The sequence below is a fragment of the Erythrolamprus reginae genome, chromosome 2 (assembly GCF_031021105.1).
Source record: "Erythrolamprus reginae isolate rEryReg1 chromosome 2, rEryReg1.hap1, whole genome shotgun sequence".
NCBI lineage: Eukaryota > Metazoa > Chordata > Lepidosauria > Squamata > Dipsadidae > Erythrolamprus > Erythrolamprus reginae.
In genome coordinates, this window is record NC_091951.1 from 159308175 (window position 1) to 159327168 (window position 18994).

At 40.4% G+C, this 18994-nt stretch overlaps 1 protein-coding gene across 2 annotated transcripts in view; it reads left to right on the top strand.

The window, feature by feature from the left end:
* The window catches only part of RPTOR (regulatory associated protein of MTOR complex 1), a 494232-nt gene that overhangs the window by 209350 nt on the left and 265888 nt on the right, over positions 1 to 18994 (top strand). For both annotated transcript variants that reach the window (XM_070740207.1, XM_070740208.1), the window contains exon 7: positions 17729 to 17788. In XM_070740207.1, the coding sequence (XP_070596308.1) occupies positions 17729 to 17788 (60 nt within the window). The remainder of the gene's footprint in view (positions 1 to 17728; positions 17789 to 18994) is intronic.

Genomic DNA, 18994 nt, shown 5'->3' on the forward strand with positions numbered 1-18994 from the left:
AACTATACAGTGATCCCCCGATTATTGCGTCCCCGACCATTGCGAACAGGGTAATTTGCGATTTTTGAACCCGGAAGTCAAAACACCATCTGCGCATGCGTGCCCTTTTTTCTATGGGCACGCATGCGTAGATGGCGCCCGGCAGATCAGCTGCTGGGCGGCTTCCCTGGGTCTTCCCCCTCTTGCTGGCGGGAGGGCGAAGCCCCCCCCCAGCACCCGCTCGCCCGCCCTTCGCCCAGGAAGACAAACGCGGAAGTTTGACGTTTGTCTTCGGGACTCATTGGAAAGCTCCGATCGTTTTAAAACAGTTGCGCCGTTCTCCGCTGACTCCTGGCGAACTTCCCCGCTTTAGGAGTCAGCGGAGAACGGCGCGCCTGCTTTAAAACGATCGGAGCTTTCCAATGAGTCCCGAAGACAAACGTCAAACTTCCGCGTTTGTCTTCGGGACTCATTGGAAAGCTGCGCGGGTGTTTTAAAACGTCGCCGCCGACATGGGGGGCTTGCTAGCACCCCCCCAAACCCGGGTTGGGGGTTCGGGGGGGTGCTAGAGAGCCCCCCATGTCGGCGGCGACAGCCGCGCCGCCCCCAATCTTCGGCTCCTCGCTAGCGCTGTGGAAGTTAAAAACACCATCTGCACATGCGCAGATGGTGTTTTTACTTCCGCAGCGCTACTTCGCGAAAACCCGCTCGTTGCGGGGGGTCCTGGAACGGAACCCTCGCAACGAGCGGGGGATCACTGTACTTCCAGAAAGCCACATCAGTTTTAATAGGATCTGTAAAAGTATAATCTGAAATGTAGCAGTGGTCCTGTTTATTATTAAGCTTAGGTAACTGAGTTAAACCCTGAATTAGTCATGTGTGGAGTGGATCTATTTACATAATTGGGAGGAGTTAGTGTGACTACATTTAAGAAAGCTTTCTAGAATTAATATACTGCCATAATGTACATTTCTCCAATTCTTTACTATTTCTATGGGTTAGGCACACATGCACAGAAATATACAACAAATAGTGTATATCAACTGTGCTGTTTGTTCTTTGGCAAACTGCTTGGAGGCAGAGGCCTTTTTTCCTTGTTTTCCTCCTCCCAAACTAAGGTGCCTCTTATACTCCGAAAAATATGGTATATCCTCTTTTAAAATGGTTGTTACAAAGAATCCTATGGAACATTTGTGGACTACATCTTAGGCCAAGTGTGAAAAAATGATATCTTCCAAACTGCCTTTTGAAAGTACAGTATGTATGTGTGTGTGTGTGTGTGTGGTTTGTTTGTTTGTTTTGTTTGTTTGTTTGTTTGATTTGTTTGATTTGATTTGATTTGTATGCCGCCCCTCTCCGCAGACTCGGGGCGGCTCACAACACAATAAAAACAGTTTGTAACAAATCTAGAAATTTACAATATAAAATATTTAAAAACCCCATTATTAAACAAACATACACACAAGCATACCATACATAAATTGTATAGGCCCGGGGGAGATATCTCAGTTCCCCCATGCCTGACGACAAAGATGGGTTTTAAGGAGTTTGCGAAAGGCGAGGAGGGTAGGGGCAGTTTTAATCTCTGGGGGGAGCTGGTTCCAGAGAGTCGGGGCCGCCACAGAGAAGGCTCTTCCCCTGGGGCCCGCCAACCGACATTGTTTAGTTGACGGGACCCAGAGAAGGCCCACTCTGTGGGACCTAATCGGTCGCTGGGATTCGTGCGGCAGAAGGCGGTCTCGGAGATATTCTGGTCCGATGCCATGAAGGGCTTTAAAGGTCATAACCAACACTTTGAATTGTGACCGGAAATTGATCGGCAACCAATGCAGACTGCGGAGTGTTGGTGTGACATGGGCATATTTGGGGAAGCCCATGACTGCTCTCGCAGCTGCATTCTGCACGATCTGAAGTTTCCGAACACTTTTCAAAGGTAGCCCCGTGTAGACAGCGTTACAGAAGTACATTGTCTTTTTTTTTTTAAAAAAAATCTTCAACTTAAAATCTTGAAAAATCATCTGATTTTTAAAAATTCTGTCATTTCTCTGAATATATTCTGGAACAGTGAGGAATGTTCCTTTTTAATATACAGTGATACCTTGTCTTACAAACTTAATTGGTTCCGGGACAAGGTTCTTAAGGTGAAACGTTTGTAAGATGAAACAATGTTTCCCATAGGAATCAATGGAAAAGCGATTAATGCGTGCAAGCCCAAAATTCACCCCTTTTGCCAGCCGAAGCGCCCGTTTTTGCACTGCTGGGATTCCCCTGAGTTTCCCCTCCATGGGAAACCCCACCTCTGGACCTCTGTGTTTTTGTGACGCTGCGATTTCACTGAGGCTCCCCTCGCTGGGAAACCCCACCTCTGGACTTCCGTTGCCAGCGAAGCACCCGTTTTTGTGCTGCTGGGATTCCCTGCTGGGATTCCCCTGCAGCATCACAAAAACACGGAAGTCCGGAGGTGGGGTTTCCCATGGAGGGGAGCCTCAGAGAAATCCCAGCAGCGCAAAAACGGGTGCTTCGCTGGTAACGGAAGTCTGGGGGCGGGGCATCCCAGCGGCGGCGGTGAGTTTGTAAGGTGAAAATAGTTTGTAAGAAGAGGCAAAAAAATCTTAAAACCCCGGGTTTGTATCTCGAAAAGTTTGTATGACGAGGCGTTTGTAAGACGAAGTATCACTGTATTATGTTCTTTTGGAAGTAGATGTAATCTTAGTATCCGTCTCTATGTGTCTGTGAAATAGCTAACAAATGTTCCCTAAGCCAATTCAAACAGAATCTCTAGTCAGCAGAGTCTCATCCCTCAATTAACCCAACTATCTGTTTTCAAATTATCCTCCCATTTCTGCAATATATGCTCTCATTTCTGTAATACTGTATATGGTAAGAGTGAAAAGGGAACCATATTTCCAAATTCTCCTGGTATCTAATTCCCCTCTGTAGCAAAGCAGAATTAGACACTAGAAAATAGAGCAGTCCTTTTCTTCCTTCTCTAGTGGAGTGTAGACACAAACAGAAGAAAAATAGAAGTACAGTGGTACCTCATCATATGAACTTAATTGGTTCCAGGAGGAGGTTCGTAAGGTGAAAAGTTCGTAAGATGAAACAATGTTTCCCATAGGAATCAATGTAAAAGCAAATAATGCGTGCAAATCCTTCAGGAAAATCCCAAACTTTAGAAGGGAGGCGAACAGAGGGCAGGGAGGACCAGCTAAAGGGGGCGGGTGGAAGAAGCAAGGCTAGGCTAAAGGGTGAGTGGGAAGGAAGAAAGGCAAGGGGGGCACCCCTCCGTTTTCTTTCTTCAAAAGACACCGTTTGAGTGCCTTTGCAAGCATGCAAAATCTTTACTCCTCCAAGCTGCCCCTCCCTTTTTTTCTTAAAAAGACACCGTTTGAGTGCCTTTGCAAGCATGCAAAATCTTTACTCCTCCAAGCTGCCCCTCCCTTTTTTTTCTTAAAAAGACACCGTTTGAGTGCCTTTGCAAGCATGCAAAATCTTTATTCCTCCAAGCTGCCCTTCCCTTTTTTTCTTAAAAAGACACAGTTTCAGTGCCTTTGGAAGCATGCAAAATCTTTACTCCTCCAAGCTGCCCCTCCCTTTTCTTTCTTCAAAAAAGGGGGGAAAAAGAAACCCCTTCATCCCAGCAGCAGCTGCTTGGGTTCATAAGGTGAAAATAGTTCGGAAGAAGAGGCAAAAAAATCTTAAACACTGGGTTCGTATCTTGAAAAGTTCATTAGAAGAGGTGTTCGTAAGATGAGGTACCACTGTACAGTGGAATTTCCCCATTTTCTATTAGGAATGCATCTAAGATGGAGAAGAATTTGAAATCTTAATACTCTTTTTTTTTTAAGGAAAGTTTTAAGGATTTGAATTTCAAAAATAAGGAATTATAAAGCCACAGTTGCAGTAGCCAGAATATATTGCTATATTTAAAACACAAAGTTCTGCATATACACAATCTAGTCATTGATCTGCAGTCCCTGGGCCTAGGTGATTGCCTTGTCTACAGTTTAAAAAGTAGTTCTATTTAAAAAAAAATAGAACAAACAACCTAGGGACCGAAATGGTGGTGCTGACTGAATTAGCAGTTTTGCATTATTAGAATGGACATGCCTGACAACAGAATTCTGATTACATCATTCAGGAGTTACTTGCTGGGATATAATTTGCAATTACTTCTGCTTGGCATTTCCTGCCAGCAGGAAGAGATAAAGTAATTCCCACATAGAAATGTTTTGGTGTTATTAGGAAGTTAAATCAAGAACAAAGTCTGGCTTCACACAAGAATTTGTTAACAATACAGCTGGAATCCCCATTGGTACAGAATATTCAGTTATTCCCTAGTGAACTTCAGATGAATTTCATTGCTTTCATTGATGGAGGGAGTTGAGGACAAATGATCAAATAATGTACACCACTCATGGGGGATAACAGATTGAGGCCAAAATAACCTAACACATATGTTATGTTAATAGACCACTGAATTGGTAGTGACTAAGCAGGAAAACAATCTTGGGCCTGTGATGGCATAATGAAATGAATTGAAGTGAAAGTATTATTAGATTAGATTAGATTAGATCAGATTAGATTTATTGGATTTATCTGCCGCCCATCTCCGAAAACTCGGGGCGGCTCACAACAAGATAAAAACAATACATAATAACAAATCCAATACCCACCAATCCAATTACAATTTTAAGCTAAAAATTCATAAAAACAACCCCAGAATATTAAAACACACATACAATCAATCTAACACCAAAACAACATGGGCAAGGGGGAGATGTTTCAGTCCCCCCATGCCTGATGGCAGAGGTGGGTTTTAAGGAGTTTGCGAAAGGCAAGGAGGGTGGGGGCAATCCTAATCTCAGGGGGGAGCTGGTTCCAGAGGGTCAGGGCCGCCACAGAGAAGGCTCTTCCCCTGGGTCCCGCCAGACGACATTGCTTAGTTGACGGGACCCGGAGAAGGCCAATTCTGTGGGACCAAACCGGTCGCTGGGATTCGTGCGGCAGAAGGCGGTCCCAGAGATATTCTGGTCCAGTGCCATGAAGGGCTTTATAGGTCATAACCAACACTTTGAATTGTGACCGGAAACTGATCGGCAACCAATGCAGACTGCGGAGTGTTGGAGTGATATGGGCATACTTGGAGAAGCCCATAATTGCTCTCGCAGCTGCATTCTGCACGATCTGAAGTTTCCGAACACTCTTCAGAGGTAGCCCCATGTAGAGAGCGTTACAGTAGTCGAGCCTTGAGGTGATGAGGGCATGAGTGACTGTGAGCAATGACTCCCGGTCCAAGTAGGGCCGCAACTGGTGCACCAGGCGAACCTGGGCAAACGCCCCCCTCGCCACAGCTGAAAGGTGTTTCTCTAATGTGAGCTGTGGATCGAGGAGGACGCCCAAGTTGCGGACCCTCTCTGGGGGGGTCAATAATTCCACCCCCAGGGTAATGGATGGACAGATCGAATTGTCCTTGGGAGGCAAGACCCACAGCCACTCTGTCTTGTCTGGATTGAGTTTGAGTTTGTTGACACCCATCCAGGCCCCAACAGCCTCCAGGCACCGGCACATCACTTCCATTATTGACATAGTTGTTTTGGGGGGAAATTCCATATTGGGGATCATTGAAAAACAACAACCACCACTAAGCATCATACAGGTAGTCCTTGAATTACAACCATAATTGAGCCCAAAATGTATGTTGCTAAGACATTTGTTAAGTGAGTTTTGCCCCCTTTTACCACTTTTCTTGCTACAGTTGTTAAGTGAATCTGCCTTTCCCATTGACTTTGATTGTCAAAAGATCACAAATATTGATTGCATGATCTTGGGACACCAACCATCATAAATATAAACAATTGTCAAACATCTACATCTTGGTCACATTGACCATGAGGATGCTGCAACGGTCATAAGTGTGAAAAATGGTCATAAACCACTTTTTTCAGTGACACTAACTTCAAATGGTCACTGAATAAACAATTGCTATGTTGAGGACTACCTGTAGCCTCTTGACAGAAAACTATGGTTCCTAGCCATGACATCTCCAAGTGGATTTTGTAGAGCTTTCCTGTATGGAAAAGGTACAGAGAAAGTAAAACAAATGGTCGAATGTGGGCCTATTTAGCTATAAGCAGCATTTCATACTGTATTTGTCACTTCAGCCTTGTTTAAAATCCATTCCAGTTCTACAAGAAAGTGATTTGCTGCCTTCCTCCCTCAGTAGCATTATAAAAGGGGAATTGAGATTTGGCTCCCTGCCTCCAGACAAGTTGCGTTTCAGAACTCTGCAGTCAACATCAGTTGCAGTTCCCTTCAATGACTGGCTCTGGAAATAAAACATCTAAGGGCATCGTAGCAGTAGGAAACAAGCTTGAGAAGGGTTGTTTAAATGTGGTTTTCTGCCCCTATATTTTTTAAGGATTGATTGTGAAAAGAGTCAGTTTTGATAAACAGGAGAAAAAGATTTTACACTTCCTAATTTGGGGATGCAAAGAGTAGTATTTTGTTTAGTTTGGGGGCAGAGGAGGAAGTATGACGTAAGGGAATATACCTTAGTCTGTGTGGCTTGTGATGGGGGGACAAATAAGAGTGCAAAATAATTGATTGGATTTACAAGACTGCCTTGGGTGACATACAGCACAACATTCCTAACAATGGGGGGTGGGATTTAAGTTTCCACCATGTGCAAACATGTTTGGATTTATTTCATGCAATATCTTGTAGATGTCAAGAAAAAATATTCTTTGTTGCTACATATGCTTATTAAGCAATCATGTAAACCTTTTAGAAAAAATAAATATACATTTTTAATAAATTGAAACTCAACGAAGACCATAACCATTCTGAAAACTGGGAAAGGGATGGACATCAAAGTAGGGATAGTGAATGGACAAACCATCGTTCACCCAATAATTTGTTGCATGCAGTCTAAAAAGACTAACTCCCCAAACCTGCTATCTCACTCCAGGTCACCTGTACAGTATCTATCAGACAGGGAATCAACACCTTTACTTTCCAAGTGGTAGATAGAATATCCTTGATAGTATGTAGACTGAAATAAAGGATGACCGAAAAAACTTTTGGCTATAGAGAATACAGATATGCCTTGACTTGGGACCTATGGCTTAACAAACGGAATAGAATAGAATAGAATAGAATAGAATAGAATTCTTTATTGGCCAAGTGTGATTGGACACACTAGGAATTTGTCTTGGTGCATATGCTATCAGTGTACATGAAAGAAAAAGATACATTTGTCAAGAATCATGTGGTACAACACTTAATGATTGTCATAGGGGTCAAATAAGCAATGAAGAAACAATCAATTTGACGTTAAAATAGAATTTAAAAAATTATTTATGGCCCATTCTCAAAGTTACAAGTGCCACACCATCCCTGTGGACACATGACTACATTTTGGGCATTTGGCAACTTAGCTCGCATTTATGACCAGTTGCAATATCTAGCAGTCATATAATTACATTATGCCATGGGGTTTTTGCGGTGTTTTTCTATTCATCCATCCATCCATCCAGTTTCTAGGCCGCCCTTCTCCTGAGACTTTTTTGCTGTTTTACCACAACAAACATGTCCATCAGATAAGCTGGATTGGATTTACGACCACATGATTCACTTAATGACCATGGTGACTTAATAACGATTAAAAAATGCAATAAACTTGACTCCAGTCATATGGTGAATCAATTTATGACTGCAATGATTTACAACCAAAATTCTGGGCTCAATTGTACATATAAGTCAAGGAGTAAAAGTTCTACTTGTAAAAGGTGTTTTTGAAATTCTAGCCTCAAGAAGGCAGGATAGTTTGGTCCAAGCAAAACCAATTTTTCCCCCAGCACCATATTTTCTGTTTAAAAAAAGTTAACACGATAGGTGATGAAGCAAGAGTTTGGGGAAGGTAAGAGAGAATATGCTAGAAAAGAGATACGGTGAGTGATCCAGCCCCTAGAAGTCACCAGGAAGTCAGTGGGAAAAGATCAATTTCCTAAAGAAAAGGGCACTTCTCCAGATCTATGGAGAAATAAATATGTCTGGTAATTAGAGCTAAATTACTATCTCTGGAGAATAGAGGGTGAAAGTGGGTGCTCCTAATGGAGGCCTAGAAACCTCCAGGAAAATAAAGAATATTATTTCTAAAATCTAATTAAAAGCTAGAAATTTGCAGAAAGCAAGGTTCATAATAACAAATTATTTTGACTAGGATATTTATTTATTATTTATTTATTGGATTTGTATGCTGTCCCTCTCTGAGGACTTGGGGCGGCTCACAACATATCAAAAATACAAAACAGTATAAATCTCAAAAAATCCAATTAATATGACTAAAAGAACCTAAAAACTCCAATATAATTTAAAAAAAACCATTCATCACCATTCACTCCATAAATACACTAAAAGACTCGTTGGTCAGGGGATTAGGATCTAATGGCCCCAGGCCTGGCGGCATAAATTAGTCTTTAAACTTTTTCGGAAGACAAGGAGGGTGGAGGCAGTGCGAATCTCCCGGGGTGAGCTAATTCCAGAGGGCCGCCCCCCCACATATACCATTAGGATTGCACTCCCCCCACAAAGACTGTTTTTGTTCAGTTATTCAATTATTTCTAATAATTATCTGCATTAACTTTTGTATTTGTTGAATTTTATACAGTCTGGATTCTTGTAATTTTGTTCCATTTTAGCTTTTTAAGACATAAATAACCCATATCATGAATCTGTACCTAGTCATATCTTTTAATTAATTAATTTATTGTATTTATATGTTGCTCACTCCAAAACGGACTCAGCAGAAATAAATATAACAACAATAAAAACATTTTAAATCTAATAATAAAAAACAACAATACAATAAAACAGTAAACATCTTTTAATGGAAGATTAAAGTGTTGTTTGTGGTTTCATTTGCTTTTAATTGTTTGGGGTATTTGATTACTTAGCTTCTGTTTATTTAGGGAACGGGTATCAAACTCGTGGCATCATATTGCCATCACATTTTTTAACTTCGCGGAGCTGGGGTGTGCATGGCCTGTGCATGATGCATCCGGCCTAGGGGCCGTCAATTTGGCACCCCTGATTAGGGATTTATAGAAACAGGTAATGACCATGGATTCCTAAACTTTTGCATATAACTGTAAATAAATAAGATAGTCATCTAAACTAATAATTTATGGCATTCTGAGTTTTATGCCATAGGGTGAAGATATTAAATAATAATTTTTAAATCAAGAATGAATTCTTATAGCTATACAAGATTGTGCTTAAAGTCTGTCTAGTCCATCGTTCATAGACACTTTTCTTTTCAGATATAATAATAGGTACCAGCTAGGGATATTTTCAAATCATTAAATATCTATTGAACTGGGTATAGCCATAACATTACAGAGTTATATATTATAATATTAAAATATTTATCATTTTTAGCATAAGATTTAAAATGAAAGTAACATAAATCCAAATAGAATGTATACATTAGTCCTTCAAAATATTATATTACAAAACTATTGCCAAGAAAGTCATTACTACTTTTATTATAACTAGCTATAATCATCAGGATAAAAATATCATATAAATACAAAAATTATAAATAGGTTATATACGTATGTCTATGTATGTATGTATGCTACAAGCATTTTGCTTATGGTCAAATAGTACTTCAAAGTAGACAACAGATACAATCTAGAGCAGGGTAGTCAAACATGTGGCCTGTGGCCGGATGCGTCACACACTGGCCATGTCCACACCTGGTTTAGCGAAGGGGAGAAAAGTTGTGATATGCCACCATGATGCTGCAAATTTGACCTCTGATCTAGAACATAGATGTCCTGGCTTAAAAATTTACAACTTTGTGGGGCTGCATTATTAGCTGTCCAACTCTGTATGAACCCCGGAGGCTGCAAGTTGGACACACCTGATTTAGAGGTTCCAAATTAATATACTCCATAAAGGTAATGTTTACTTTCTCCACTATTTTTAAATTATTTTCCCTGTGTAATCACAGAGTTATAGCTTGTATGAAGTTGATACAGCTAAGATTGCTGCCAGAACCATAACAACTTGTTAGGTATTATTTTAAAAAAATGAAATGTATTTGCTGAGTGTGTCATATTTTACATCACTAGATAATTTCATTTTTGTACTGTTTAATAGCAAATTGCCAGGATAGATTTTACAGTGCCCTCTATGACCATGTTTCAAATTACTGATGGTTTCTAAAATTTTGCTCAATGTTTTGGTTCATGACATTTCTTCCTATCAGAATATCAAAAGGGGAAATATGTGTGCATTTATGCATTTGTTTTAAAAGAAAACATACGAACGTAGAAGGAACACAACTTAAGCAAACCAATTTATTTTATCTTTCTATTCGTAAGGGAACATACACAGGATATGTAATTGAGTGGCTAGGATAAAATAATTTGTCAAGGGTAGAATTAGCCTGGAGACAAAAGCAGTTATTTAAAGGAGATGAATGGAATTATTCCTTTACTAATCTGATTGGACACCTGGGATATTGGAGTACAAGTTTTTTAAAAAGGTAGATTTTAATGAAAGTTATGAATCGTGCCATCAAAGTATGCCGTTATACTGAATCCAAAGCAGATGAACCAACAATGAACTGGCTTTGCCTGAGAAAAGATATTTTCCTTACTAATAAAATATATTCTGATATGATTCATTATTCTGCTTCCTTTGCACCATTGACATCACCTTGGAATTTCTGAAGCCTCAGCTTTTATTTCCCTCCTGCTCCTATGTTTTTGTGCCAGGCCCTGAGGGGGGGAACATAATGACAGCTTTGTAATGGGTGAAAATACTTTATTAGAACTGACCCCAGATGTGCATTTAATTTTCCTTTCCAAAGGAAAGCACTTGACATAGGGCCATTCTCTGTTAGGACTGTGGGAGGCTTGTCCCAGCTAATCTTTAATCAAAAGGCACCTGGTCATAAAATACGACTTCTCCCTGAGGCTTCTCCCAAGAAACAAGAGACAGACTCTTCACCCACAGCAAAGGTGCTCTGCATTACTATATAACTCAAAATGTCATGCAGTATTAGACAACATTCTTCATCCTTTTTGGGGGGCGGAGCGGGAGGAGTCTTTGAGAAGGCAGAAGGTTTCAAAGGGCTTTGGAGGAAGCCGATTATCTGGACCGAATAAGTCAGGGTTCAGACTGGGATACACTATCAGGACAGCAGGGCTTGTGCTTGTAAGTGACCTTTGGCTGACTCGAGATGGGAGGAATATATCTTTCTTGCTTCTGCTTATTCTCCGTACTATTGATCAGATACTATCATTCTGGAGTTGATAGTAGGAGGCATGGTTTCCCTCCTTCCTTCAAGTCTGGTTCCAATTGGTGTTGCAGGAAGAGAATAGGGTTGTGATGGTGAACCTATGGCAACCTATGATTTTCAGCCCTGGGAAAGCCCATTTCGCCCTCCAAATTTCCCAAAGGACAAACCAGAAGTTCAGAAAAAGGCACTTCCAGTTTGCTGTTGTGCTCTTTCTTGCACTCCGGAGGATTCAGAGAAGCTTCCTGGAGCCCCGGAGTGCAAAAAATAGCACAGTGGGCAAACCAGAAGTGCGTTTTCCCAAACTTCCTGTTTGCCCATTTGGGCATTTTTTTCATATACCAGGCTTCAATAAGGCTTGTGCACATGCTTGGGGGGGGGGGGGGTAATGAGACAATATTGGGTGTGTGGGGTTGCACATGCGTGGGGAGGGAGGGAAGGGGTGTGGGCACATACATGCATGCTAGCACATCCACACACACCTTTTGGCATGCAAACCAAAAAAAGGTTCGCTATCACTGGTATCCTCGACCAATCATCTGGAGGATCGAGTCAATCATTTGCATAATTGCTAGGATCCGCGCTGAAGAACCCCAGATATGACAAATCCAGAAGACTAGGCTTGTGCGTAGCTCCTGTTCAGACCTAGTGGTCCTCCACTCCCTGCGGCTGTGAGATAACGATTTAGAGGGGATAGACTAGATAGATATAATTTAAGGGGAGGGACTGAAGGCTGGTTCAACTGGATGAGAAGAGGTGTTCAGGTAAGGTCACAATGCCTATTCTCCATCCTGGAATGGAACCAGCTTTCAGAATGGGACTTTCCAAAGCAGAGGTCCCCCGGGGGGGGAGGGAAGCGGGGGTAGAGTGACCTTGCACTCTAGAGTGACAAGTCTAGTGTTCAGGATTCGTCATATCTGGGGTTCTACAGGGCAGATCCTAGGAATTATGCAAATGACTAACTCCATTCTCCAGGTGACTGCTCGAGGATAACCCATTCTGAAGGCTGTTTCCACTCCAGGATGGAGAATAACTTCTCTCTGGATTGCCCGATTCCAGTGACCTTCAGGGAAGCAGTGAAAATCTGACTTTTCTCATAATCACTGGGGCCAGAATGCTAATGGGGGCTGGCATAGTGTGTTTGGCCTACAAATGTGAACTTTATTAGGGTCTTAATATTGTCTTACTTATTTTTAATGTTTTCCAGTAACTGCATTGCGTTTTTATTTTTCACCATCCAAATTCCTTTTGTTGGATAAATTTCCATAAACATTTATTAAACGAATAAACCAACAAATGGCTATCCTTGCCTTTCATTGTTACAACCAAGCCCTGCAGTTCACGGCAGAATCCATTTGGTGTTTAGAAGGCTGGGTTGTCATAATCCAGCACATAACTGGAATTGTTTATGATTATACATTCCTCTTTCATGCCAACCTGAAGCCTGCATAATTTTCAGAATTTGCAGTGCAAACTCTCCATTGATATTGATTTCTACCGCCAAACACCTGTAAAAGATACTTTGCAGATATTATTTTGGCAGAGTGCCTTCTAGATGATTCTTATACTTGTTTTTTTTATGTGGATATTTAATTTCTTGCTTAGTTTAATTTCCACGTTGTTGTTCTCCATTGCTTTGCTTTGACTATATCTAGAAGTTCAGTAATTCCCAATAACTCCCAGCCAATCCAAAATAATATAATAATTGACAGTCCCAAAAGCTGCTGGAAGAATAAGATGAATGAAGTAATAAGATCACACTCACCCTGGCTCTTGTAGAAGCTATTCATCACATTGGATTGGGTTTAGATAATCACCTTTCCCCAAAAGCACCTGGAGATTTTCAACACTGTCATCTTGAGTACTTTATTTAAGAAGGGATACAGTGACTATCAGAGAGATAAATAAGTTCAGAGTGGACTTCTTATTTCTTTCTGTATATCTAGCATTGTGAGCCTTACTATAAAAATTCATTTACAATACTTCAAATGTCAGGGTCCCAGATAGCATCCAAAATTAAATCAGAGTCCAAGGCAAAATATTCCTCGACGTTTCAATTTATTAACAGAGCCATGTTGGCACATCTGGGTGAAACCTGAATCTGAAGACCTCCGGGTTTCACCACTTAGTTGAAAGTTCAAGTCCTTGCCTCCACACCCACAAGTCCATCACGTTGTCCAATCTTTTATTGCTAGGCTGGCAGAGACCACCCATCTCCTTCCGTGCATGTGCAGAAACAAAGAATGACCTTGGCTTTCTAGAAAGAATTGGTTATGGCTACATACTAACAACCTCATACAATCCCCCCACTCCCATTTTCCCACAGTAGAAAATGCATAGTAGAATAGTATAAAGTGTGGCAGGCTTAAGCTCCTTCGGCCTGACACCAGGTCTGTCCAGTCAGTCTCTGTTATCTTGATCAAATTAGCCATGAAAGGCCATGGTCAAGAAAACATTTAGTCAAATGCCTAAATTGTAAGTACCCTCCTCAAGTCTCCAGAATGGACATTAAGTTTCTCATTGGACTTGCCTCATTGTGGAATGCAGATCACAAAAGTAATTTTTATCCCTCTTGCAAATATATTGAGGTAGGCATCTCTGGACATTCCATTTGTTGTGGCAGGATTAAATTTCTTTCCCAAGTTACTACTCAAGAATGCAAAGTTGGCAGAAAAGGGGGAAAAAGACCTTGTTTTTGTGCAGAATGTTCCACAATCTAGATTCCAGCCATGCCAACCTGGAGCTCTGTGGTTAGACCCTCCTCCAAGTTTGCTAATGCTTGCAATAACACAACAATGGATGTACCTGAGCTAACTTCATTTAATTCTTTTTCTGGAAGTTTAGTGCTGAACAGAAAGATTAAGTATTGAGGCTTTAAAATCAAACATTGCTTATATACTCATTTAGTTTTATTGCATAGTTGCAGTTTTACATTAGAAAACTGATTTATAGTATTTTAGAGGAATGAACACATGATAATACCTGATGCTTAAATTAAAACATATTCAAATAAAAATTATATATACAACACATAAATCACTGGAGTTTTTTTCCTGGCATTGAACCGTATTTTCCCTCATCTATATCCAATCTGTTCTTTCATTCTTGAAGTCATATTTTAAAAAGAAATCTACCCAGCAAGAAGGCTTGTATGATGCACAAAGTACAAATGATTGTAAGACAACTTTGAATACTCAGTCTTTCACTTCTTTCACTTCAACATTTAGCATGGCTTCCAGATTGTCATGGCACTCACAAAATATTTGATAGCATTTGAAGTTTGGTTAAACAAGACCAAAAAAAGTTGAAAGTGACATTATAAATTGCTGAATTGGATGATTAAATAGAGAAAAAGGGGACAATTAGCAAAAATATAAAATAAAAGCACACTTCCAAGTTTTATAGGAACATGGTCCTCTGAAGAAAGTAACAGGGTGATTTCTATGTTCCTTAGTCAAGGACATCACATTTTATGCTTATCAAACTACGTAATGCAGAAATGTTGTAAAACAGACATTAAGTGGCAGAACTACTTAAAAATTCTAGGTTCACAGAAGGACTTCCCATTCCCAGTGGCAGCAGAGCTGTTTTGATTTGTGAATGAGGACACAGCAACTGAACAAGTCTCTAGAGTTTCAAAACAGAAAGCTAGGGAGTTAGAAGATCAGATTTACTCCGTGTGAGTCTGTGTACAGTATAACTTCTCTTGAATTCAGCCTTTAGTTTGCACACGTATATACATAAATTGTAATGCTGCTTTATCTGAAAAATTAAAGCACTAGCTGGAGGAAGGACTCCTGAACAGTGAAGAAAAGGCCAGAAACGAGGAACATCAGAAAATTCAAGTCAAATCAAACCTTTACTGTCAGAGCACAGCATGTATACAATGAGATTGGCTAAGCCTCCCTTCGTGCACCACCCCGCCAAACACTATACAACTCACAGTGAAAAACAGAAAACCCCAAGCCTAGTGAATCCTACTAACAAACATCCAGTTGCACCGTGGGAATTTATTTATTGAGTGCTGGCCCCTCAAGTCAATCGTGCTATGTTGTTGTGAAGTTATTTTACATTCAGGAATCTGACAGCCCACAGAGAAAAACTGTTTGTCAGCCTGTTTGTATGATTGCCTCTGCTTCTATATCTCATTCTTGGTGGCAGGAGAATAAGGAAGTGCTGACCAGGGTGTGAGTCATCCCTGAGGATTTTCCTCACTCTTCTAAGGCATCGAGCCCTATTGATGTAGTCCAGTGGTATCAGGGGACAGCCCATAATGTTTTGTGCTGTGCTCATCACCCTCTGTAATGCCTTTGTCAAGCCAGCATACCACATCGTAATGCAATGAGTGAGGATGCTTTCTACTGTGGACCAGTAGAAGGAGGTCATCAATTGTTGTTCCACTTTATTTTTTTGCAAGACCCTAAGGAAGTGGAGTCTTTGTTAGGCCTTTCTGGCTACCTGGGTCATGTTGATTTTCCAGGTGAGATCTTCGCTGAGATAGACTCCTAGGAATTTAAAGGAGGAAACTCTCCCCCCCACAGATGTAAAATGGGGCAGGTTCCTCTCTCTTCTTCCAGAGGTCTAACACCATCTCCGTTGTCTTGCTGATGTTAAGGTGCAGGTTGTTTTCTAAGCAGCCTGTGGATAGTTTTTGAACCTCCCCCCTGTACACTGTTTCATCTCTAATAAAACCCAGTATAGTGGTATCATCTGCAAACTTAATGACCACAGTGAATGCGTCAGACGGTACACAATCATATCTGTACAGTGAATACAGGTAGGGACTGAGCACACAGCCCTGTGGGGAGTCAGTGCTAAGCTTCAGGGAGGTGGATATGACAGATCCAACCCTCACTGTTTGTGGCCGGTCCCTCAGAAAGTCTTTCATCCAGTTTCAGATAGAAGAGGGAAAATCAGTCAGCTTTTTGATAAGGATGCTTGACAGAATGGTGTTGAAGGCTGAGATATAATTCATGAAAAGCATCCTGACATAGTTCCGGGTTTCTCCAGTCTCACTACAGAATGTAAAGCAGTAGCTGTGGCATCATCCGTTGACCTATTTTCCCTGTAGGCAAACTGCTGTTTGTCAAAGTCCAGTGGGAGGCATGTCCTAAGGTCATAATGGTGAACCTGTGGCATGCAAAGCCATATCTGCTGGCATGCAATCTGTTGCCCTAGCTCAGCTTCAGCACATATGTGCATGCCAGCCAGCTGATATTTGGCTCGTGCAGAGACACTGGGAAGGCATTTTCGACCTCCAGAGGCTTCCAGGTTTCCCTCCCCAGGATATAGGGAAGCCTCTGGAGCCTGGGAAGGGTGAAAAATGGGTCTACTGGGCCCACTGGATGTTGGGAAACAGGGGTGTTTGCGCTTTCGGCACCCAAGGAAAAAAAGGTTCGCCATCACTGTCCTAAGTTATTGGAGAGCCAATCTCTCGAAGCATTTTATCACTACAGACGTTAAAAACAATGGAAGAAAAAAGAGTGGAAGAATGATAAAGCACACACTGGGAAAGGAAGAAGGGTTGCTGTAATTCATAGCTGCAGGCCAATGTTTATTACTTTCTTAAACTGGTCACTGTTGATGGCTCTTATATAAGTGGAATACAGGTAGTTTTAGATTTATGACCACAATTGAGCCCAAAATTTCCATGGCTAAGCAAGGCAATTGTTAAATGAGTTTTGCCCCATTTTATGATCTTCCCTGCTGCAGTTGTTAAGCAAATTACTGCGGTTGTTAAGTGAATCATGCAGTCCTGAAGCAAATCTGACTCTCACCATTGACTTTGCTTGCCAAAAGTCTCTTGAGAAGGTTACATATGGGGATCGCACAACCCCAGGAAAGTGCAACTCTGATAAACACATGCCAGTGTTCAAGCACCTGCATTTTGATCACATGACACAGTATACTGCAGTGGTCATAAGTGTGAAAACCCGTCATAAGTGACTTTTTCCAGTACCATTGTAACCTTGAATGGTTACTAAATGAATGATTATAAGTCAAGGATTACATTGTAAGGACTGAAAGGGAAAGTTATTCAGACTTCTTTTGTTGACTTGCCTACTGTTGCTTTTACCTTTAGCATTAGTTGAAGCTGTTGAAACTCCCACTTGTAGGGGCCACTCTGTTCAGCTTTATTTAGTGTTGCTCCCTAATATTGTAATTAATAATTACATCTTTCTCCTGCTCTTTCTGTTGGAAATGTATGTCTGTTGCTCTTAAAACAGATAGAATTGACATAACAATAATGGAGGCCACTGCATAGTTATGAGTACAGCAAGTATCCTGCTCTGCAGCAAAAAAACCCTTTTGCCTCTCCTTGCATTTTTAAACTATTTATAATGAGAGACTTGTTCCTGCCATGCACCATTTGGATTACCCATATCCTTAGGTATTTAATTAGTGTGATTTACTTCTGATCTCTTCTTTTCTCTACAGGTTTTGCATGCAGAAGAGTGTGAGATTGGTACCAGGAGTAACGCTGGATTTAATAGAAAAGTAAGCACAATTATTTTAAGACTTGAAAACTATTCTTATTTAGCGTTCTTTTTGTTAGATTTAAATCTGAGTCATAAATTTCACCACATCTAGGAAGTTCTTCTCTTTAGATATTAGAATATGCATTTATCTCTAAGGTTCTTTATGATTACAAGGTTGAAAGATGTTCATGGTCTCAAGGAGTAGCCCAGACGTTTAATGCATTCTAGATACTTTCCAATAAAAAACAGGAATGTAAGCCAAAGAAACCTGGTCATCCTTTCTGCATCAAGACATCCATATTTCTGCAACAAAGCAATGATTTGAACTTGTATAGTAATTGTGGTCCAATGATTTGAAGTTATGTAGTAATTGTGGTCATGTTTGGAATCTGATTTTCATATGTTCCGGGAATTGTATTTTGTACTTTCTTCATTCTAATTTTGAAACTTGCTAAAGTTATTTTGTCTCGTGTTTTGAATATGTGCTAAAACAATTTTAAAACCCTGTAATTAGAATTTCATCATTAAATTTTGTAAAAGCTTACTTCTTGACAGAAAATGTCTTTATTGGTACTTGATCCAAAAATCAAGACACTATATGATATAATGGAGATCTATATAATGGCTTGTTCATTGTATGTATAGTTGCTATACATACAATGAACAGCCTTACAGCAAAGGCATGCTACAATAACAAAATGCAATAGAATTGTTGCTCTTTAGCTATTCAAATGAGGAGTGTAGCTACACATTGTACGTAATGTACATACATGCATACATACATACAGTACTTACTTACTTACTTACTTACTTACTTACTTACTTACTTACTTACTTACTTACTTACTTACTTACTTATTATTTGTATTTGTAGGGTGTCCTTCCCCATAGACTCATGGTGGCTTACAAACAAGGATAAATACAAAAATGGAACATGTAAGAAATCCAAACTTTAAAAGTTATCTAAATCTAATCTAAAACCCCCAATTATTAAAAACAATCATCCACCTTCATACCATCATAATCATACATACATGCATACATACATGCATACATACATACATTCATACATATATGTTTTCATAGATTTCCACAGGTTTTGGTGTATTTGGGTCTTTTCCATGTAAGATTGAGAGAATCTTGGTGATATTTCAATGAGATCCCACTCGTCCTCTTCAGGCTGGAGCTTTTGACTTCATGCAAGGGTGAACAAAGCATGGTCGGA